This window comes from Myzus persicae, unplaced genomic scaffold, assembly GCF_001856785.1.
Source record: "Myzus persicae strain clone G006 unplaced genomic scaffold, MPER_G0061.0, whole genome shotgun sequence".
Lineage (NCBI taxonomy): Eukaryota > Metazoa > Arthropoda > Insecta > Hemiptera > Aphididae > Myzus > Myzus persicae.
Genome location: NW_019104222.1, coordinates 144326 through 169932, shown reverse-complemented (window position 1 = coordinate 169932; position 25607 = coordinate 144326). Strand labels below are relative to the sequence as shown.

The 25607-nt window shown below is 31.5% G+C and overlaps 1 protein-coding gene across 2 annotated transcripts; it reads left to right on the top strand.

Moving 5' to 3' along the window:
• The first annotated feature begins 1853 nt into the window (after positions 1 to 1853).
• On the top strand, positions 1854 to 25561 carry LOC111040166 (Y+L amino acid transporter 2). 2 transcript variants are annotated; one of them, XM_022323940.1, is made up of 13 exons: positions 1854 to 2050; positions 14229 to 14367; positions 19176 to 19398; positions 20269 to 20384; positions 20469 to 20594; positions 22248 to 22347; positions 22430 to 22474; positions 22608 to 22731; positions 24425 to 24528; positions 24833 to 24929; positions 24994 to 25143; positions 25215 to 25392; positions 25473 to 25546. In XM_022323940.1, the coding sequence occupies exons 2-13, from the start codon at positions 14232 to 14234 to the stop codon at positions 25544 to 25546; spliced, it is 1473 nt and encodes a 490-aa protein (XP_022179632.1). In that variant the 5' UTR covers positions 1854 to 2050; positions 14229 to 14231. The 2 variants fall into 2 exon arrangements, with proteins under 2 accessions (XP_022179632.1, XP_022179631.1); XM_022323939.1 differs by lacking the exon at positions 1854 to 2050 and adding an exon at positions 10882 to 11045 and having other exon boundaries at positions 25473 to 25561.
• Positions 25562 to 25607: the final 46 nt, after the last annotated feature.

Genomic DNA, 25607 nt, shown 5'->3' with positions numbered 1-25607 from the left:
AATATTGTCGAAAACTGCAGGTTATACGTAAAAATATCAGGTTAATCTCGATTTTTTTCTTCTTTTTCACAAAGCAAAATCTTTTAAGATATCAAATCAAGGCTTGAAATCGATTACCGGTTCTTACCGAAAACTGGTAATTTACCGGAACTTGGAACCTAAAATCTGTTACCTTTATTTTAAAACTATTTTTATTCCTGGTCATCGGTTACCGGTTACCTATACTGTAACGATTTTTCAGTTAACATAAAACGTTATAATGACATAATAATATGTTGTAACCGGTTAAGAAACGATTACCGATATTTATTAATACCGAGTACCAACTATCGTTTCTTATGAATTATAATAGGTATGTTTAATTTATTTTAGCTACATATAAATAAATAATATTGACAAGCTCGTAGCTTCTGTAATATTTAACCTCTTAAAACTATTTTTAAATCATGCTATATAGGTGTAATAAAATTGTTTTTAGAAAACCGATATTTAATCTGTTACCAGTAACCGACATTTTTTTTGAAGCGGTTATTGCATAATCGGTAACCTGTAATAATTAATATAGGGCCGGTAATAAGTTACCGCTAACAACAGCACAGGTATCAAAAATCGGTGACCGACAATTTCGGTAACGGTTTCAAGCCCTGCGTTAAATATGAAACAAAAAGGGGTTTGGGGCCAGGAAAAAATTGTAGTTATTGCAATTTGGCTATGAGTATAATATGAAATCACAATAATACCACCTGATACTAATCCCAATGTATGACATGAGTAGTGGGTACGAAAAAGCATAATTGTTTCAGACCGATACGTGAAACAAGCGCAAAATAAATTTGATTCCATCGTTAGTCGGTTTACACCAGACGAGCAGCCACCGACAATTTGCCACTTACAAATGACATATTCTGCCAACTAAAAAAAACATAATATTAAGATAAGCTATAAACGAGTCCTGGATTCTGGAGCGTAAATTGGTGGACCGACAAGGTGACATCGTCAACGATTTAGCCGTGGTGGGAGTGAAAGAGAAAAAGAAAACCGTAAAGGTCGTCCGAGAAGCGCCTCGCGTAGATGGCGGCACTGACTACCGATAAGTAGTATAATATTTATTCTATTCTGTGGTACGGGTACCTATGATAACCGAAGCTGATTGAAATCCATAAACTTGATAACAATAAATCCTCGACGGGACATATTATAAAATATGGACGACAACTAACTAGAGACTTTCGATATCTGATATCTGTAGTCTTCGTTTATCCCTTAGATCGTAGACAATATAATATGATAATATAAGCTGTATCCTATAATTGTTTTTATGGGATGGAATTTTGAACAAGTGAAAATATACCCCATGATTGCAAGATGCTAATATTATAATTAATAATCTATATTTATATCTATAAATATAATTTATAATACACGTCGTCGGCGCCACTGAACCGTGTACTGTAGTTGTAATTTACACTGCAATAGCTGGGGCTAACCGCATGGTAGTGGAGCTGGCGCAGCCGCCCTGAGCGTGTCGACCACCCCGCGTAAAAAATTGAAAACATAACCTTCAATTCGCCCGACAACGCATTTATTCGTTTTGTTTACTTTTTTTTTCGCTCGGTTTGTCCCTCACTTTTTCTCCCGCGTCGCGAACCCTCTCGGCCGCCGGTATCTCACTCACTCTTTTTTCATAAACGTGCGTGTGTACGTGCGACATGTCGTTCTCTCGCTCCACGCTCACTCTCTCTCTCTCTCTCTCTCTCTCTCTCTCTCTCTCTCTCTCACACACACACACTGTCGCTCGCCATTTGCCGACGGCCGACGGGACCCGCCGCCGCCACTGGCCGACCGGACGTAGACACACCGCAGTATCACACACGTGTCGCGTAGTACCGGCGTAACGCGAACAGTCTTGTTCGGAGATGCGGTGGCGTTTCTCGTCAGGTTATCGTCATTGTATCACGACCGCGTTTTAATCCTGTCCTCGCCTCGGCAAAAATTATAGTACAGTGTTGTAGTTTTTGTTACGAAAATAAATAAACCCATTTCGCGACAGGTAAGTGCTTAAGTACGGCGGTAACCTCGCCGTCGCGTAGTAATATTGTTCTTATAGTTTAAATCATAATTAACAGTAATAAATAACGATTACAAACTTGATACCTACTCACAGAAATATTATTCGTTGTTATTTATATTTAAAATCTACACGAGGGCGGGATTTAAAAGCAGGAGAAACGAGGAATATTTGAATACAACAAAAAATACAAATGCCCGTAAAACGTTCTCATATTTATTGCTCCGGGTGTTGTGGGGTCAACGGTCAGACAATATGTCCGCGGCGCCGTTGAACAGCCCCGACCGTATTATTTTTATAGTGCTATTATTTAGTTACATGCAGGCCCGTCATTAGATATTTTCCTCCCTTAAGTGAACATTTCAGTGCCGCACTTCTTTACCGATATTTATTTAGTTTTGCTGCCTTAAAACACGTATGAGTTAAAGTAGTTATAATATGTATATTTTCGTGGCACGCCTCACACCGATGTGATTATGACGTGTACTCCTGGAATTATATGATATGAATTACGTCTGAAAGATAATAATATCAGCTTGACTTTTTCGTCACACTCGGTCTTGCGATGAACGGCCTCTGCGCAATTTAGTTGACTCTATATATAGTACTGTAATATGTCTTTATGTATGTGCGTCGAATAAAACGTATTACGTTAGTTGGTGATCGCAATTGTTGACGGTTGTAGACTTGTAGTTGTTGTCGTTGTTGCTGGACCGAAAATCGGCTTTAAGTTAGTACTTAACTACACCGGTTTCTAGCCACCGGGCCGGAAGCCGGAAATGTAATAAATTAATATTTCTTTAGATCTCCGTTCCACAGGATTCTGCTCCGTCAGACAAATGACGTAATTAATTTGTCGTATACCACCCGTCATGTTGGATTTAATTTATTTGTTTTCGACACCAATATTGTGTAAATTAATAGGATATAATCTTGGTTGTTTGAAGATTCGTTTGATGGACTAGTAATATAAATATCATTACACATCAACAATCGGTATACTACCCAATATTATTGTTTTTATTAATAACAGCGGGCTAACGGCTGTCACTATATACTATATAGTATATTATAGATAGTACTATCTAGTGCTCAGCTACAATTCTGGATCAGTTATTCAGTTATCGTAGTGCAACCACACGTTTCTACAACTTTTCTACACATTTTCAAATTCTGAATACTATACCTCTATTCATTACTCATTATACTTCAATTGTTTGAAAAAAATACATAGGTATTGTATTATAGTATAATCTACATTCCAGGAATGGATTTTTTTTTTTTTTGTTGATCTTAAGCTTCGGCAACTGAGGCCATTAGCTGTAGTAGGATTTGTATTGTATATTTTGGGACGGTAGGGGGGAACACGTGTGTGTTTGTTTTTGGCAGAATTTCGAATGGGGCACCCGTAGGTTTCTGCCATGCCCCGGGGGTGGGGGATGGCAGCACTTGTTCTCCGGTCACCGCGACTTGTCCGGAGAAAAATGCCGCCCGGTAGCCGAGGATCGAACCGCGACCGGCTGCATCGCAGCGGACGCGTCAAACCACTCGGTCACCTCATCCCCCAGGAAAGGATTTAATATGTACCTACGTGTTGTTTTTTCACAGACACGACAGGGTAATTATTTAAACACTTCAACTAGTTCAACTACCCGTAATTGGTTTGAAAATCCAAAGTTGATACTTGAATACTTGATACTATGTATATACTATATATACCTATACTACCTTATTTAATATGCATAATTATGTAAGCTTATAATTATTATAAGCATAGGAATTATTCTAAAAATTATCTAAATTATTTGAATGAATAGATATTATATCTGATTTACGCCTATTGTTATAAAAATCATTTCTTCGAGGCCTAGAATATCAATAGAATAAAATAACCATATATATTATTTTACAAACTATTTCGTATGTAAATGTAAATTTCAATAAGTGCATATTATTATATTTTGAGCAAATTTGCATTTTTTCTATACTTCGCTAAGTACCTATACTCTATAGGTAGGTTTTATGTATAAATAAAGTATAGTTAGGTTAAGTATAGTGTTTCGTATTGTATATTTGTCATTAAAAATAATTATATTTGAAAGCTTAAATTATTGTTACAGTCATTTATTGGGCTGTGATGCAATTTAAAAATACAACATTTGTATTATATAACTATTTCGACAACATTACAAAATTTGTTTGTTGGTGGTGGGAAGGTTGCTTGTAATTAAATATATCTGAACTTAATAAATATTAAACATGATAGATTGATTATTTGCCTAATTTTAAGTTTTTTTTTTTTATCTAGTAAATTGGTAAAAAGCAAATTTTTACAAACTAGGGTAGTTTCTGCCATCAGGGTGATGATACTTAAAAAATAGTCATTTTGCAATGATTTCTATCAATAATTACAATCTTTAAAGGTTCACACGGAGAAAAACTATAAATTTATATTTCAAACGAATTACGTTTTTTAAATTTACAAATAATAAATTACATACTCAAATTCTTAAGTACGAAAAAGATTATGATTAGATAAAACTATAATTATAAATTAATGAATACGTAAGGGCATCACAGGATGGTGTCTCAAATATAATAAATATGTATTCTTTTAAAATCTTACTCAAACTAAATACATTACGATAACGGATCTTTCTATTTATTATAAATATAACGATATATTATTTTAAAAAATAATTATACGACAGTATTATTATAGTATAGACCTGCCCAATTTTTAAGCCTAAAGAATTAAAAATAACATTTAACATTATGATTATATTTAGTATTTTAAAAAATTAAATAATAAAAACTATTGTATGATTGTAGTATTGTACGTCATTGGTGCCTACCATGAAAATATGTTTGATTATAGTACAATATAAATATTTATCTACTGTATTAATTATTCAAAATTTGGTTTTAATTATAATTATATGCATCCAATAATTATTAAACGTATCATTAACGACACTAAAATTTCAATGGCTTTTTATTATTATTAAAAATGTTAGAAAAATGGATAGCGTAATGTTCGGATGTATTGTACATATTTTATATTTTAACAAGAGGGTGTAATTTGAAATTGAAGCCCTTTGGTTTCTCTTATTTTAACATGTATAGAACCATAATATGTTAATATAAGTAAGTATATATGTACCTATTAAAGTTGTAAGGCTTGAGTTGCATTAACCTTAAACCCTAAATATTATAAAGCAATAACATTTTATATTTTTATCATAATATATAATTAGCTGCTAGATCTTCCTCCGGAATGAAATATATTTTTATTTTATAAATTACAATCTAATTTAAAAATGTTTGACTATTTTTAAGACTACATCACCTGACACCACGATACCTTATAAATAAATAAAATATATGAGAAAATTGAGTGATTGTTATTGCTGTTTTCTATTTTTTGAAAATTAAATCTTCCATGTTTTTAAAGTAATCACTGTAGTGATTTCTTTTAGTTTTTTAATTATAGAATAAGGATTATTAAATAAGACACCAATAATAATTCAACACAATTTATTATTTAAATTATTGTTGTTAACAAAATTTCCGTGTAAACAATATTTTTAGTTTTCACTTGAATGGTGGTAAAATTATAATACATATGGAACTACCTACTCTCGAACAAACTGCATAATATAACTGGCCATGAGAAAATCATGGCTCACTTAAACCAATCCTAATCAGTAATCACCTTATAAGTTACGTACATTGTCATTGTGATAGTTTTTATACTTTGAAAAAATGCCTCAATATCAACTAAATGTTAAATGTGCGGGGCCAAACATAAGCCAGTTTTTAAAACAGTCACTAAACTAATTATTATCTGAAAATTATAAATTATCATTAATTATATTGTTCATAATAGATGGTATGCGTGTCGTAAATTCGTAATATATTTTACTTGTATGATTATTTTACATGTAGGTGTTATAATAACTTATTATAATCGTTTAGATTAGAGTGGGATGCCTAAAATATCCCGATTATCTAATATTTGAGTTTTTGATTTGGCATTAAGCGTACTTGCATCGTTTGCTTAAAGTACGTTTACCCTGCAGCATCTGGATGTGGCGTCTAACGTAAACTACCGGTCCGGTATAGTTAGCATCCTAACCTGAGGTATTTCATATTAAGAGGCACCCGCATGTGTTGTCTCCGCCTTACACACGTACGGCATGGCAAATTTTCGTTCACCAGTTTTAGTAGTGTGCTGTTAGTTTGGATGTTAGAGTGAATTGATCTAATATACAATTTAAAGGTATGATTATTATCTAGGCCCCCAAATAAGCTATTATTTATATTATTATTTTTAGGTAAGTTATATGATCTTTTAAAATAAACAGTTTCGGCATTTAAATTTTATAATAGGTAAATTTACTCTCAATATCAAAACTAACAGCATACTATTGAAACTGGTGAACGAAAATTTGGTGTGTAAGACAGAGACAACACATGCGGGTGCGACGTCATCTTAATGTAATTTTTATATGGTAATAGCTCATTGGGAGGAGTCAAAAGCGGTAAGACGTGGTACTCCCTCCCTCGAAAAAAAAATATGAACTTATATTTTAATGAATACTGTACGTAATACACATATACCACGATATTACTTAGACTCCGACCCAAAAGAGAATAATCAGTAGGCCCACTGATTTATGTTAGTGCTGCGCATCTCCACCAACTTCCCGGTGTTAGTGTGATCATGTGGTTGTCGACGCGCCAATCGCATCATTCACGATGCGCGAAGAGTGATTGTTCTTTTTTGAGCCTGAGTATAATTACCTAGACATCGTAGAATAAATTGTTTTTATAAATCACTATTAGGATATGAGATGAAAGTTGAAATAACATTAAACCTTTATTTAGCTTAGCTTACATCTGAGAAATTTCTTATTTCCTCCCCCCCCCCAAAAAAAAAAAATTACCTCCAGGGTAATGTATGCCCCATGTATAATATATGTTTATGATATTTTATTTTATTTTTGATTCGTATTCTGAATGTCTTCTAAAAATGCGAGAAAAAGATCAGGGCTGTCTTTACGGTGAAGTCGCCAACAATAGTGATCGAGATGGGACTGCAAATGATTAAGGGGAACACCTCTCATTTTCTTCAATAATTTCATTTTCGCGTCCAACCATGACCTCTTAATGCTTTGAGTATGCTCTTCAATATTTGAATCGACATTATAAAATGTATGGTGATTTACAGTCTTGTGTACAAAACCTCGGCTTGTGAGACACTTGTATGCATCCCATTCGTTAGAATGAATTTCTGATCCTGCCTCGCATTCGCGTTCTATGATCGGTAAAAGTGTTTCTCGATCGCGTCGTTGAATGTAAAAATAACGGCAGTCATTTCCATTTTTCAAACCAAATACCCAGGGTAAATCCACCTGTGCACCATGATTTCGAGGGTTAATTACGTCAGCATCTATATCTTCCAAAGAAGGAGTGTCTCCAGCAAATACTCTACCCTTATACTTCCTTCGCCCCGTAAAACAAGTTTCATCAATCTGAATTGGATTTTGTGCATTTCCAACCATTTTTCCTTTAGTCTTTAAGACAGCTGTGCACACTTCTCGACACAAGTTGAACCAGTCAGTGACACATTCATTACTTCTTCCTGTCCGATCCATTACCATTTTTGTGGGCAATTCCAATACGAACATAAATACGAGTTCAACAATTTTACAAAGTGATAACCCACTGTTGCAACGTTGGTTCAAGTCAGTAAAATGAAAAAAACTGCTACCTGCCCGTGGTGATCTTGTTGTCTGACAGCTTCTTTTTGGACATCGAAAAATGGCCGTCCACTCCCCATTGCGGCATTTCCTTCGTTTTACTTGCATTTCTGTACCGCATTTATGACAAGGGGCGTTGTCTTCGGCGCTTTTCAATAATCCTTTTTCTACTAAAAATCGATGACACTCAATTTCGTTTGGCACTACTGTAGAATAAAACTCGCGAAACACCATCACAGCCATCACAATTAATAAATAATCCCTATATTAATATACAATATAATATCCAAAACATCTTAGTGTAATATAAAATACATCATAATATATCAGAAACGAACGACCGTCGCGAGACAACTAAAGTCAGAAGATAACGCATTCTGGTATTCGGCCGATAAGCGCAGAACGATGAAAACCAGTAGGACGCATACCGAATTACCACCGATATTTTCTAGGTTTTTTATTTATAAATTGAATTAAGTAGTAGGTATCATAGGAGATAATAGAACCGACAGTTATTTAAATTATTTGGTTCTTTGCAAAATATTTTCGTTGGCCTTGAAATTGTGATAATGTTTGTTCGTGATATATGTATATTGTATAGTTACAACATTCATCTAAGAAAAAAACGTCAAATGTGTTTTTACTTAAAAATCATAAATACCTATACATTTTATTTATATTATTTAATCATCAAATTAAGGTTTGTTCAGATAATAATTTAGATTTTATTTATAATATACCATATCTAATATAGTCATGTGATTGTAGTTATTTGGTCGGTGGTCGGCATGCAATTTTTGTTACCTATATAGTGGAGACTTGCATTGAATTTAATTACAACTGTTATCTGCAGTGTTATCCTTGTGTGCCTTTAAAATTTTAATTTTGTCGTTTTTTACAGTATCGTTTATTACTAACACATATAAGGCCTAATGTCGCAAAATGTCGGCTAATCCTTATAATTTATACATTATAAAGAACGATGATTATAATTTATAATTTTTACCTAAAGCGCAAATAGCGGCGGTGGGCTAAGCACCCTTAAATATTGTAGAGCCCCCCACCCCCATACAAATTTACATTTCACATATTTACTAAATATTTTTGGCGTTTTATAATACCAGAAAATCTTTATAAAAATCTGGTATGGACCTGACCTTCAACCCACCTTCCCCCCCCCCTCCAATCCAGATTAGTATATTTTAAAATATCAAGGGGCTAACATTTTCAATATCAATGTAAGCCGCGGGGGGGAGGGGGTTTGATCCTTCACAACTAAAAAGCTGTCAACCCCCCTGATATTCCTATGGTTATCACTTATTCCTGTCGGATATTCATCATGCGCACTACATAATATTATATTAATAGTAGTAATAATAATTATGAAGTAGGTATAAACATTATTTTTGTTTTATTATTGGCAAACGTCAAATACCTAAAATGTAAGAAAAACTTTGCTTATCAATTCATCATAGTAATAAATTATTATTTAGTATCATAGGTGCAATGAAAAATGTTTGTCAAAGAATACTTTAAAGCAACCTATGTAATTGACTAAAACTTATTAACATTTAAAATTTGAAGATAAATAATATTCAAACATGCACTTATGCTTATATAAATATCTAATAATATCTTATTTTGTACATTGTACTAAGTTCGTGTGTAATTATAATAAGTATTTGACAAAATTGATTATTATTATGTTTTTCGGCTCTATGGAAAAAATTTAGATTATAATATAATAATACCAACTACTGAAATGAATATTTAACGTATTTTTAAAATAAATGTCAAATATATCACGGAAAGTTCAACAAACCGTACTAATGCTTATTATAACCATTAAAATTAATAATTATTTACATTTATACTAAACACAACTCAGTTCTATTCTTGATAATATGCATTGGTGGAAGGGGGATAACAAATAAAGACTAGGCGCGTCAGTGAAAACGTGAATAATATACAAGATGCAAAATGCAATGATAATAATATATAGATTATAACTAATTTTTATCGCTAGTCATTTTAGGTATTATATATACCTACTATATAGTTCATGGCGAACAGCATCAGACTGAATTGGTTCGCCGTATCTTATTGCGTACCAAACAAAAGTCAACGTACGAGAAAATCGTCATTCGTACAGCGTGGCACTGGTGATAATGGGTATTCATCGAGACAGAGTCCATTAGTCCAATAATAAAATTCAGTTAGTCGTAAAAAACAAGTTTATTCTCTGTTGAGATCGATCCACCCAGACAACAATAATGACAATCAAAGTATAATGTATATTGCTCAAAAAACGCGTACGAAAAAAACCAGCCGAAACCGACCATGCCGTACCAACCGATCCCTCGATGACTCCACCTTATGGAATATGCATCATTAAGCGAATATTCGATATTATCTTATAAATAAATGGCGAGAGTAAACAGGCGCATCGGTTCAAGCGTTGTCTGTGGTGCTGGTGTTCTCTTTAACCTCGCCTGACCCACTCAAAACTGCAGGAACCACCTGTCGAATCAAGAGCCCCGCACGAATACAAGACTACTGAAAATAACCAATCATAACCATGAGAAACTACAAAATAAATGCTATACTGAATAAGTTTAAAGGTCGCTCCGCCGGCCATTCCCTTTCCTTGATCAAATCACACGTACGCCTGTAAGAGCATTTTCCAACTTTAAATAACACATAATACGAAACATATACTCTATAAGTACTACAATATAATATGCTGCCGGTCGTTAGGAGCAGCAAGTGGTTGAATGGATGGAACGTAAACGATAGGTAATGCTACTGCGGGTCAGAGCCCTTCTCTCGACGAATGGAGTGTAATTATTAACGTATAACTAAACATAACATTATGAACTTTGTTTCCGTCTAGCCGCCTAAGTGTAATAACATATTATAATATTTGATAAATTCAAAAACCAGACAAGTCTAAGTGTCTTCACTCTGTATAAACTCGTAGGTCATTATTTTTTTCTCACTATCTGCTGTTAGATAGATAGTATATTCTATGAACCTAATATGCCAATTACCAATATTTGATTTTAGTTTTTTCGATGCCATTGTGGTGTTTACCCGTAAGCTGAGAGTTTGTTGAAAATCCGATTGAATTTTGTTCATTTTTTTTAAACCACTAATATAAACAAATAATTTGTTATTATTAAAAAAAATTCAAAATGAAAGAAATGACTATTGTAAGTATTATTTGATTACTTTGGAATTTGGATAAATAGTTTAAGTAGTGACATTTTTTTTGTAATACTTTAGCTGTTAAGTATTCTGGTTATAAGAAAACTTAGATTAAATGACGTATTTACTATATAGTATTATACATTTGAAACTATTAAAAGTATATAAATATATATTATATTAATTATTTTGCAAAAGCTAGTAAAAATGTTTGTTATATACTAGATTATAAATTATTGTATGCATACCTATAATAATGGACCTAATTAATGTGTTAATATATATTTAATAAGATTTCTTAGAAATTAAAAATAAGTACATTATTTGAACCTGATTTATTATTTAATTTTTTATAATTAAATTATAATATATACCTATATAATATGATAGTATTATTCCAAACATTTTTTATCGATATTAATTTTTTTTTTAACAAATACAAATTGAAGAATTCTTATGCCTATAAATAGTTTAACATGAGCCGAAATATTTTGATCATTTTATGATGCATAGAAAATGCTAATTTGAACATTTGATGAACTTTTCATGTAACTACGGTATTTTTTTAAAAGTGACACCAAACGCCAAAACCAATTTTGCTTAACTTTTTTTTGTTTTTCCCTGCGCTTATAAAAATGACTCAGAATTATCAATGTTGATATCCCGAATGCACTAAATTCACTTTCCCACCGGAAAAGATACTGAAGTTGAAAATCGAAGCATCATTTCGACTACTTATTATGTTCACAGACACACAAAAAATACATCTTTTTAAAATCAATAAACTCATTGCTTCCCTCAAAATCTATAATTTTAATTATTTATAATAACATGTAGTAATACTTTTTTTAAGAAAATGTATTTAAACTTGAATAGCTTTGCAGCATTAAAAAGTATTTTTTACAAAACTGTGACAGTACAAAATATGATACGATTTTCGTTCGAAATTCTCAAAGTCCGGTTAGGTTCATTCAATCTTGCAATCGTGACATCACTAAATTAATCTTACTTAGTGATAACAGTTTTAAATATATACATGGATTTTATAGGTACCTATGATAAGCAAAATGTATAGTTACTATACAATGTAAATGAATATTTTCTCTAATATTATCTAATAAACCGAATATGTAGGTATAGGTATGTATTAATAGTTACTCAATATTGATGAATTTGAACTTTAGCCGAATAGTTTATTTTTAAAAAAGTTTGCGCAAGTTATAAACAGTATCTAGTTGAGTTACTATACATTATTTGTACATTTTATGCAAACATATAGGTGATAATAGATACAATATGACGTACCTATTTATATATGCATATATTAATTTTAAATAATTACCTAACTCAATATATAGATTGTAATTTATGTAAAATTGTGTACATATTATGACGAAGTACCATAGTATTTTAATTAATCATTATACAACAACATAATGTATTATCTATTTTATAATTGTAGGTTATTTTTTTCTAGTCTTCTTGTATATATTTGATAGGGATGACATTTGTTATCATTTATCAATATCGGATACTCCAATACAAAACGAATAACCGAATCCAATGATAAATCATTGAATGTACGAAAAACGATTCTCAGCGCCGGCGGATCAGTTAAATGACCATGATAAATATTTTTGAATTACAACAAAATAACTAAAATCGTATTATTACTCGTTTCAAAATTTGAATTACAATTAGGTATCTATAAAAAAAAATCAAGTTTATATTATACTATTTAGATTTTTTAGATCCAGCATGAACTGTAATGAGGAATCTTTTGTTACATTTTCCAACAATGTGACCAGATGAAAATTCTAGAAATGGGTCCATCGATATTTAGAGAAAAAAATGTCTATTTAACTAGCTTGAAGAGCCAAAATATGTTGAACATTATACCACGTATAGAAAATTGTAATACCTACATTGAGTGAAAGTTTCAAATACCTATCTATACAGTTATTCGTTGGGGGGGATTGGTTTCAAAAAAACCTATACCTATAGTTAACACAAGTATTGTGACATCCCTATATTATTTAATAGCCCTGTAAGGCTGTAACCGTGTTTCCTACCTCGTGGCTTATTCTCATTGTGTCCTAAAATCATAACTTTAGATGCCATGGTTACCAATGTTTGATTATTGGTCTTATAAACGAAAATATAAACGTTACTGAAGGATTCGTGAAAATTATTTTAATAAATACGTATACATAAAAAAATAAAATATGTTTGTTTGAAATTTATTTTAGGCCTACACTTGTAGGTAGTAGTTAAAACTTAAGAATTTGGAATAAATCATTATTCGTTATTACATAAAATATTTGTAATAATTAATATTGTTTATGTATATCGGATGCGTATTAGTTTACACTAATATGCCTCAACTGACAACTATTATTATTTATTTCGTGAACCAATAGAAGCTACCCGCAAGTCGTATTTTAATATTATGTCTTGTTGTTTATTTTTTGTTTACCATTTCAGTAATGACAATATTCACTATTCAAATTTTAGACAATTTAATCGTATTGAATTTTATTAATCAAAATAACTTAAATTATTGTTTGTGTTTCGTTTGAGATTCGTATTAGATTCAAATTAGTTAGGGTGCCTAACTTAAATACTTATTCTACGTACCTATGTATTATTACTTATTAGTTATAATACCTTACACCTGCCATACTCCGGAAGTCCGGTGGCCAGGGGCCACCATTCAGTTTAATTTAAATCCAGTTTACCTAAAACGGTTTAGTTAATCCATATTCGAAATAGTAGTACAAAATGCATGTAAACGAAAAACACTATCACGACTTATTATCGAAATTGCGGTATTATAAGAACTACGAAATTCGGGTAAATCGGTTGAACAACTGTACATGTTAAATGTAGCAACTTAAACTGTTTTAGTAGAATCATATTACACTAATATGGATAATGAAAATTAACTTAATTTTAATTAGTGGATACAACGTAGGTCGTAGACAATTTGATGATAATATTTTAGTTTATTCCCATTATATTATTTAATTGAATGGCTGAATGGCTCTAAATATCCAATTTAAATGTTCACGCCTAATAACTATTTGAACACTTGCATTTACTTCATCTATTGTTTTGTAAATTATATGGAAGTATGTTTTTATATATTTCAAATAATTATTAATGTTTTATTCTTATTTTTGCTTTAGAAAATGAATACAGCAACATCAGAAAATGTCAAAATCACTGACTCAGTTCCTGAAGAAACGGGAGATAGAGTCAGGCTCAAAAAACAACTAGGTCTCCTCGAAGGCGTTGCCATCATTTTGGGCATCATATTTGGATCTGGTTAGTAAATAATTGTCTATAAGAACAATTTATGTTTATTTATCGTTAAAATAATAAAAATAATTGAATACGTTTCAAATGTTTAAGACATTAAACAAAAAAAAACATATTTTTCAAGTTGGTAATTTAAAACTATTCTTTTCAATTGTTTCACAGATTTAATTTATCTTCACTATCCATTCTAAAAAAAATTCTTCATGTCTATATGTCTGTTCATTTACCCACCAGAATTATATATTGGCTCATTAAATATATCAAATAATTACAATGGACTTTTAGAAATAAAATAAAATATTTTATGCATGTTATCATAACCCCTTCCAAGTTATTGCACATATTTTTATACCGTTAGAATGATTTAAGTGATTACTTTTTCACTCAATGGTCAATATATATTATATTATTTCCTTATCCCAAATATTATCCATAACAACGAGATATTTCCATCATTAGATATTATGTCTAGCCTTGAGGTGTTATCGACATTAATCATCCAATAAGAAGTAATACCTCAAGTATGTATTTTATACATATACTACATAATTTCCGTACCGTGGTCTCCTCGAACCACTTATACAATTATTATTGGAAGTGAATACAATTTGTTTTATAGGCACATTTTTCAGCATACGTATATTAGTAGTTAAAGTTCATATTTATTGCTGTGATTATTGATGAATTTAAATTGTGTTTAATTTGATGTGCCCCAGCTTCAATGATATTTTCTCTTTTAAAATATGTCATGATCACCGTTAATTTATCAATTATTTAAGTATTTTATGGACTTTTTGCATTCATTTTAATGTCTAAGTAAAGATAATACTTAATTTAGGTAACATAATTCTTTCTATATTGAATAAGTTTTTATTTTAGAAATAATTCAAAAGTGAAACAACAAAGTTATGGACCAGGATAATACAATAATTTTCAATACATTTTAAAATCAAACTAGATTTTTTACATAGCAAAATTTGATAGTTTTCACGTATATTTGAATGCATTATTTTAGAGTTTCTAAGGTCATAAACATCCTAACTCTGATAATAACATACCTAATTTAAAAGTTTTAAAAGTAACTGCGAATAATATTTTTGAATTACAATAAAATAACTAAAATTATTAATCTTTAATAACTACAAAATGAATTGCACATTTTTGTAATTTTGACAAAACTTGGCAAAATTTGAAAGGCAAATACTTATGAAAATAAATCGTGTCTATGTGTATCTTTGACACTTTTAAATTTATTTAATAATAACATATTATGATGAATCTTACATAACATTTTCAAGCTTTTTGACCTAGTAATCAAAATTTCAAATTTCTATTGTTTATTACTTTATTATAATAACTCAAAAAGAGATTTTTAATTAAAAATCTATCTACGGTTTTTAGTTGCTATACTAGGTACACCATAAAAACTAAATTAATTTTGTTAAAAACTGGTTTCGCTGGTTTCGCGTAAATATTCTTCAATTTTGATCTTTCAAAAGCGTTACTAGATCCATTTTTTTTATCAGACACAATGACGCATCCTCAAAAATTAAAATCAAAGCTAATGCTAAATGTCTTGACTACTTATCATATATAAATGAGCACAAACAAAAACGCATCATTGGTAAAATCCATACATTCATCGCTCTGTTCAGAATCTCAAACAGTTCATATCAATTATTTGATTCCTAGTTCATGTATATCACACGTAAAGAATATTCAAGTATCCCACTACCCTTACAGGCATTTTAAAAACAAATAAAATTGTCTTTAAAATACAAATTTATAAGCATGCCTGAAATGAGAATATCAGGAAAGTTTTTTCCTGTTTTACTCGTAGAATATACAGCGCCTGGCAAGTACAGTAGCCAAGATTTTTTTTGGTTAGGTGACTACAATATTCTATTGCTAGGGCTAGGGTACTATATAGTTTGATATTTCGGAGTGGATTAAGCCCTTACTAGCTATTTAAATAATTTGTATGGCATAAGTTGTTATAACTTTTTTTTAGAAATTAAGTCAATATTAAAATGAGCTATATTATTCAATAATATACGATAATATTGACAATGTTTGGAAAAACGTCACGGCGGTCTTATCGGGCTAAAACTGATGAATAAACAAATAAAACATTTAAAAACAAAACAACTACCCACCTAATTAAACAATGATTTCTACAAACGATATGAATACAATTTTAAAATTATTGAGGAACGAAAAATGTTTTTTATTTAGTCACTTTCTAAAAAAATAATAATATTTAAAAAATGTCTAAAAAAACACAGATTATGTTATTTTTATATTTGTTATAAATACTTATAAGTTATAATACCCAAATTTAAATAATATTGCCATAATGATTTACATAATTACATATAGAGATAAAAATGTAATTTAGTATTTTAAGCTTTCTTAACATGGTTATTTTAATGAGTGTAATTTGCAATATTATTTATAATCTCGATTCTCAGCTAATCTACAATGCCTATATGTTTAAAAACGTTTACAAGGGAAACCACATTCTGTCAAACGCCTAAACAGTACTAGATATTTTACATAAAAATATTATTTTATGTAATAACTATTATGCGCACTATAATATTGTAATGTATCTATTCATTATAGTAAATTACTATTAAAAGCCTGCGCTATGTGCCTAATATATGTTATGCTATATGTTCTAGTTCTACATATTATAATAGTCAATAGAACGTGGTGTATCACGTATTCACTATTCACGCCATACCAAAAATGATATAAACAATGTCTTATCAGACGTGTGCAGTGTAAATGTATATTTTATATAAGTTTTAATTCGATTTACAGTATATTGAATTAGATAGTTAGTACACTTGACCTTTGGAAATTTCACTGACTTACTGAATTAATTGTACTCATTGTGCATAATACATTGTAGTTAGTCGTTAGCATTAAATCAGTTTAATGCTGAACAATATGTTATAGAAGTAATAATAAATGTACTCTTGTAAATTATGACTTTTAAATCCGTTTTTTTAACTCTATGCAAGGAAATTGTAAAAAGTTTAGAGGTAAATTTCACTACAACCTAATCAGTTTCTTCATAAAATCCAAACATGTCCGAAAATATTTTCCATTTGTCCTCATTGAGAACGCATGATAAATATTTAATTTACCCAAGAAAAACGAACATTTTTTCCTACTACAGACTATAAGCCTACGTGTAGGCTTAAATAGCTAGTCAGCAAAATAAAAATATTTTTAACAATTGGTTTAATCAGTTGTACCACCTAAAATCATACAATGACCTAAATACTATTTTGAAACTTAAGAACTCACTTTCAGACATATTTTATACTTTGTTTTAAATGGCCAATTCCATTTAATACCGATCAGCCCTAATTTTTTTATACCTATAAATAAACGGTACATAATATTATTGGCAGTGAATTTTCTTAAAAATTTTCAATTTTGATACTTGACCCGAAAAGGTTCGCCATCTGGTATATGCATTCCACATTCACACAATGTGTGTATAAAATGGGCAAATACCATAGTTGCCTCCCAGAGTCAAAAAGATTGATCATTTTCATATTAATTGCCTCCCGAATGGTGCCATAAATTGTATCACAGTCTAGTAATAGTTACCTCCCAATGTATACATAAATTCATTTTTTTATGTGTTACATTTTGTAGAATGAACCACTACATAATTCTATAAATGGGAGACAACAAAAATATTTTTGGGATTTATACACTAGTATAGATTATCTGAACATCAGAAGCAGTTCTTATATTTTGAAAAACAACTAGCATACACCGGTATAATGTATATATACCTATTACAGTCATATCCCAAATATATACAACCCAATCTAGAAAAAAAATATTCCCAACTTAATATCTAAAATGTAAGACAGTACCTGCATTTAAATATCTGAAAAAAATAAATAGTAATAATAGTAATAATAATAATATTGTCAGTCAGTATTAGTTAGAGATCGCTTTTTGGATTCTAAGATATGCAACTGACAAAATCAATAATAAATACAAATAATAACATTTAAAAAATTTTAAATTATAATATATCTAAGTCAGTCAGTCGTAAAAAAGTTACTTAATTTGCTTAAAAATAAAAACAATAATTAATTAGTTAAAAAATGTAGGAATTTGTATTTATATTATATCCGCAAGCGAACTCATAGGCGCAACTAGGGAAATAATTGTTATGGGGAGGGGGCTAGAATTGTATCAGCAACATAAACTTCTTTAATTAATTTTTAAACTAAAATATGGTTAAAAAACTAGGGGGCTAAGTCCCTCCCTTTGATTGAACGAACTTAGTAACTTTGTCTTATACTGACTGACAATATATTATTAGTATCTATTATTGTATGTATATTTTAATGTAGGTACGTAGACCATATTATAGTGTCGTACGGTTCATTTCTCTTATTATGAATTAACAGTCTTTGAATAACTAATTTAATGTTTTCAAATGTATTGTAATAAAGTCTTATCGTTGCAATTGTTAGATACCAAAATGATTTTCCTTTTTAAATCAATAAATACAAGGTATTATTGCTTTGGTGATTTTATTTCCAGAGATTTTTCTTCTTATTTCCAGACAATTGACCATTTAATTTCAAAAAAATAATTTTATAAATGTTCACTGCAGTTCACTAATTTTGTTAAAAAGTTAAAATGTAATATTAAAATGCTTATTATAAAATATGTGCGGTCGACATTTTGGCCAAACCTTCGACAAAATTAAAAAACGATTTTACAAAATATAACGTTTGCAACATTTTTTGATATTTTTGTGATACATATAGGTATATTCATCTCACCAACTGGCGTGATGATCGATGCTGGATCGGTCGGCGTCAGCTTGACCGTGTGGATCATGTGCGGCATGCTGTCTATGATCGGCGCACTGTGTTACGCTGAACTGGGCACGTCCATACCGCGATCGGGCGGTGACTACACGTACCTGTTCGAGGGATTCGGACCGCTGCCGGCTTTCCTCTACTTGTGGGACGCTATGCTCGTGTTTGTGTACGTATATTAAATTCGAATAATACAATGTACATAATATTGTCATAGGTATGCTTGGTATGCAGTGGATACTTATTATGTCCAGCATCGAATTCTCGAATTTTTCGTAATCTCAAACTCGATATTGAAATCCCATATTGAGAAGAAATAACTATTTCAATAAAACTCGATATTTCGAACCCTTGGGTTTTGACACACAAGAATTAACCATGTATTTATAGAATATACGGATGAAACTGTGTAACGCTTTATTTTACTTTGAGTTGGTGGGAATGGTTAGAATTATATTTACACATTACACCCCACCCTGGCACCCTGCCAACTAAATTGTTCTTGACGTTGATCTTGAACTTTGTGCTTCTCGTTCTTTGTTCCGTGCAATTGAACAGGTCTTATTGATAAAAACCAACTTAAAAAAAAACTTTAAGGATTATAGCATATCACTACATTACTTGCAATAAAAGTTTATCAGTTTAAATGATCATGATACTTGAATGGTTATCAGTCAAAAATCTCAAATTAAAAATTGCAACTAGTACCTAATCGATTTTCGTGTTATTTCTAAATCAGATTTTAAAACGTATTAAATATCATCATATACGATTATAAGTCGCAACATTTTAGTAAGCGTTTCTACTGCAGTAGGTCGAAGTAGAATTTAGCCCGCCCATTACTTACTACATTTTACTTCCATTAAGCATTAAACATAATTTTAAATTTACTAAGTATTGATTAGGATCTGGTTTATTGCAGTACTTACGAAAGTTTCCAACATTAGGTCTAGGCCCTATAGACCCGTTTGGGTAGTTAACGCTTTCTCGCCTGGCCAGCGTTGACGTGGTCTTAAAACTATTTGCTTGCACTCTGCAGGCCGACGACCAATGCCATCATGGGACTGACATTCGCCAACTACGTCATCAAGCCGTTCTTCCCGGACTGCAATAACCCGGAAGACGCGGTCAGACTCCTGGCGGCTGCGGTGATTTGTAAGTACAGCCGTTGTGCTAACAACGACCACGTCACTTCAAAATTTGTCGTATTAATATCGTCGCCGGTGTACATAAATTTAGGTTTGATAACTTTCATCAACTGCTGGAACGTCAAGGCCACCACCAAAGTTCAAAACGTGTTCATGTACACCAAGATATTAGCTCTGGTGTTGATCATCGTGTGCGGCGGCGTTTACCTGTTCTCAAGTCAGTATACAATAATCGAATGATAGTTATCAGTGTTATCACTTATCAATCATCGGTTATAACTTATAACTAATTACTAGTCGGGTTTGACGACTTTTAATGAAGGCAGAATATTTGATGTTATTATCATCCGCTATATGTTTATACATTATCGGGCGGGAAATAACTTCATTATTTTTGTTTTCGCCGTATAATTTTTAAAACCTGGGTTCGTGTTTTAACTGTTGATTTGTTTTTTATATCTGAATTTTAAGAATTTCATTTGAGAAATGATTGATGTTTGAATAGGTTAAAAACGAAAACAGTAGGTACTGTCCCATGAAATACAAAACTACGTTTGACTATTTATTTACAACAAAGACGGAGTTTGCGTGGGCGGCGTAGGTATCGGGAGTTGAACAACAGAGGAACTCTAAACATATTTATATGTTTTTCCGCCGTTTGCCCCATTTTATCATCACATTGAAACGATAAAACTGTAGTTAGCGTATGTCTTTTCGTCACAAACCGAAATCTAACACCGTCGCACCGTCGCAAATGGTCTAAATTAATATATTAATTATACATTTATTTCGCACATACGCCTGGCTCAAAAGCCAATAATATAAATAATAAAAAATATAGGTACGTTCTAAAGAGCTCAACCGTTCACGAGTCTGATGATGATGGTGATGATAGTCAACTGCGATTTGTAATGCACTGTATGTACGCATGCTACAAGAATTAAAAAAGTACACACAAGCGTTGTATATATTTATTGGATTATCTCGAATAATATTATAACACACCCGGTATTTCCATTTACGTGCAGTAAGACCCACGTCGGTCGCACTCGTCACGGCTGCTATGGTATAGCACCTTAAGTAGAATCGTTTCGCGTGTGCGACAAATCAATGTTGATTGTGCGTAGGTAGGCGTCTCGCCGCGTCCGTCCTCGTGCACTATAATATATACATACTCGCCCACTGTGTAGTACGTACACACGCACTCATCTACTCCGTCTGCATCCTACTGTTCAAAATTTATTTGCATATCTGATATAATTACTATACTTGAATATTTACAATGGATATATTATAGAAATAACCGATATTAGCTCTTTGACTTGCATGATATTTACACAAGATGTGCCTAATACTAATTGTAGTTTCGCACATTGTCCGTTGACTATAATATCATCTCGGACTCGGTATAGTCAAAACTATTTTTTCGCTTCAAATATAGAGGCAAGTCTAAAACGGTTGAAAACGGTGTTGGGGGGGAACGCGTTCATTTTCTGTGAACTGAACATGAATGCGTTCGATTTTCATCATGCTTTGTAAGAAAAGTGTAACCCCCCCCCCCCCCCCGACACTTGAACTCGGAAACGCACATGTACCTATGTTATGTTCGGTAACAAACGCAGACACTTCAAATATGGGGGGAGGGCAGATATATAAAAATATATACAACATATAGACGTATAGAATGTGTTATAAATACATTTTCACGTTTTTGTATAGTGAAAACTTATCTATTGGTGATTTTAATCCCACCACCCGTATAGGCCGCAGGTATAGGCCACTGCATATTGTGTTATATTATGTATATAATATAAAATGTACATGAACGACAATTATTATAACGATGCTTTGTTCCGCGATTTATGCACAGACGGATATTCCAAGTTCACGAACCCTTGGCAAGGATCGGTCACGGACCCCGGCAGGCTGGCCGTGTCCGTTTATTCCGGAATATACTCGTACTCGGGATGGTGAGGATTTTTACTATTTCCACGTGGACCAATATGGCGTAATCGACGCATCGTTAATCGTTATTTTTTTTTTAATTTTCAGGAACTATTTGAATTTTATGACCGAAGAACTAAAAAACCCTTACGTGTGAGTATGACATCATACCTCGATCGTCCTCTTATTTCTGTCCTCGACACCCGTGACTTACTATGACAGCTGGCTGGGCCACTGACGAGGAATTACCTTACATAACATTAATATATCGATTTTGTCTTCACAGGAACCTGCCGAGGGCCATTTACATTTCCATGCCGTTGGTGACCATTATCTACGTGTTGGCCAACGTTGCGTACTTGGCCGTTCTGACACCACACGACATGGAGACGACCAAAGCGATCGCCGTCGTGAGTGATATCACAATAATATAATTTAATTTTTCATTCATAATAGTTAATAACTTGAGCAAGGACTTTCATGCATTTGCATGTTTTTTCTGGTTTAGTTAAACGTATGCAGAGTAAGTACACAATACCTTTCACAACGTTTGTGACCAAAAGCTATAAGTTTTTAGTGCATATTTGGACATTTTTTGGCTTAAGGGGCATAATTTTGATTGAAAGAGCATATTTTAAGCTTTTAGTGCATATTTTTATGGTTTATCGAAAATCGAGCACTTTGGTGAATATTTTCCACGGATCAAGATCAACAATTTGTTATAAACTTATAAAGACGATAGAGATACATTTCATAGTATCAACTGTATCAAGTAACTATCTATGGTCAGTGGGTGGATTAGATTAGTTCTAGTAGATTTGCCACGTGTGTGTAAGTTCCGCGAGTTTAATTTGTATATAACGTTCGTGAGTAATACGCCAAAAGAAAAATTCAACAAAAGCTTATTATTTGTGTAGTTTTGTAATCGAGTTTGGTGAATCTGTATTTTCAACGGATAATAATTAAGGAGAATGGGATCCGACATTCAAAAAAAATTCAAACCAATTTACTTATAGTGAATAATAATAAAATTAATTTTTAATTTTTTGATGCATAAGTGCATGTTTTTAAACGCATATTTGATGATTTTTTAGTGCATAAAAGTCCTTGCTCTATTAATAACCAATAAGTATTATATTTTCCAATCAACTCTACAACTTAGTGCATAATGATTTTAATATCACACGGGTACAAAGACGCTCAATATTATGACACTTAGGTACTTCGATCATTTTTCGTTTTTTGGCGTAATTTAAGATAGGTATATTTTTATAATTTTGAGAAAATAATTAAATTAAAGTGTCTTTGTTAAGGTGCATCAACATACATAAATCTAAGTTTTCAATGGATCAACGATTTCTTAACCTGTTTTTGATGAATCGTATGTTAATGAAAAAAAACTTTTTTCACGCCCTACTAGGGTGCAGAACAAAGTTAGAATATACCTATAACTTATAAACAAATCATTATAAGTTTTTAAGTGTTTCCTATACTTAAATGGATTTTTTTTTTTATTTAGCCTTTATAAAAATTTGGCTCAACAATTTAAGTAAAAATGGAACATTAATACAGCATATAAAACAATTCAAACATCAGGCCATAGCTTTATACGTGTACATATCTTCTGATAAATCTGGATTTTCAATTTATTCAGCATCAATTATATCACATTATCTTGCATAACATGAAATAAATTAAAGTTAAGTTGGTTCCATTTACTCCCAAAATCCTGCAATTAATCTTTCAATATTGTCACATTTAAAAATAGTAAAATACTAAATTTTGTTAAAGCTACACCTAGTATGTGTTTTGAAAAGTTATGAGGATCTACACATTTAAAATATGAATGATTAAAATAAATAACTATATAGCTGAAATAGTTGGTATTTATGGGTCAAGATTTTCATTAAGTTAGCCTGTTTTTGAAATTTTATATGCAGATGATATATTTGAATAAGTTCACAACCATTAAAATGTGTGTTTAGTGTAAAATGTATTTTTAATACTTCATCAAACTATGTGTAAACTTTTTTTTCCTAATCATTTACCATTTATGAAATACGGTATAATACAAAACTACAATAATATTATGTTTTTATTTAGACATTTGGTCACTTGGCAATGGGGTCGTTCGAATGGATCATGCCGCTGATGGTTGCTCTATCAGCATTTGGCGGTCTGTGCGTTCACATTATGACTTCATCCAGGTAGGTTTAAGTAATGATTACAATGTGTTGTCTACGACTAGACATTAACGAGTTGAGATTATAGAACTTCAAAGTTTGTTTTCTCCCATAACTAACAAGTTAAATTTATCATAACAATAACTAACCACTAACATAACTAATGGGTTTACGTATACCTATTGTTATTTACTGATCAAAAAAGTTGTTTCATTTGAAGAAAACATAATTTAAAAAAATAAAAATACCTGTCACGTTTAGTACACATATAGTAATTTGCTGATAATGTAAATTTGTTGCTTAAATTGTATATTTCATTGTTTTTCAGAATGTGCTTTGTCGGAGCACGATATGGTCACTTCCCAACATTTTTGTCATACATCAATGTGGAAAGGTACACACCAACCCCATCTCTAGTGTTTTTGGTAAGATAAGCATTTTAAATACTATTACTGGTGAACACCTGACTATAACCTATTACTGTTGCAGAACATATTATCTTTACTCATGCTTTTCACAAGCGATGTTGCGATGCTTATAACATATTCGAGTATTGTAGAGGCCTTCTTCACAATGCTATCGGTGTCATCAGTATTGTGGAACCGATGGAAGCGTCCAAACATTAACAGACCAATCAAGGTATGATGATGGAAATAAAAGATACTCACATTACAATCTATATTATACATTATTTGTGTTAAAAATTCTAGGTTTCCCTTTGGATTCCAATCACGTATGTAATAGTATCAATATTCTTAATTGTGTTGCCGTGTTACGTAAGACCTTTTGAAGTTGGTATGGGAGTAGGTATCACCTTGTTAGGCATTCCAGTGTACTATATATGTGTCGTCTGGAAAACTAAACCTGTGTGGTTCCAAACTTCATTAAGTAAGTCTTGAAATTCGTACTAACTATAAACACTTTTGACTAAACTTATTCATCATTTTAATATTTCCATAACTTTTCAGAGCATATCACGTTTACCATCCAAAAGTTGTTTGTAAGTGCCAAAGAAGAAAAATCAGAAGACGTTTGGGAATAATGAAATGGGTTTTTTAATTTTATTATCTACTTGTCAATTATTGATTTTTAACGGTTTTAAG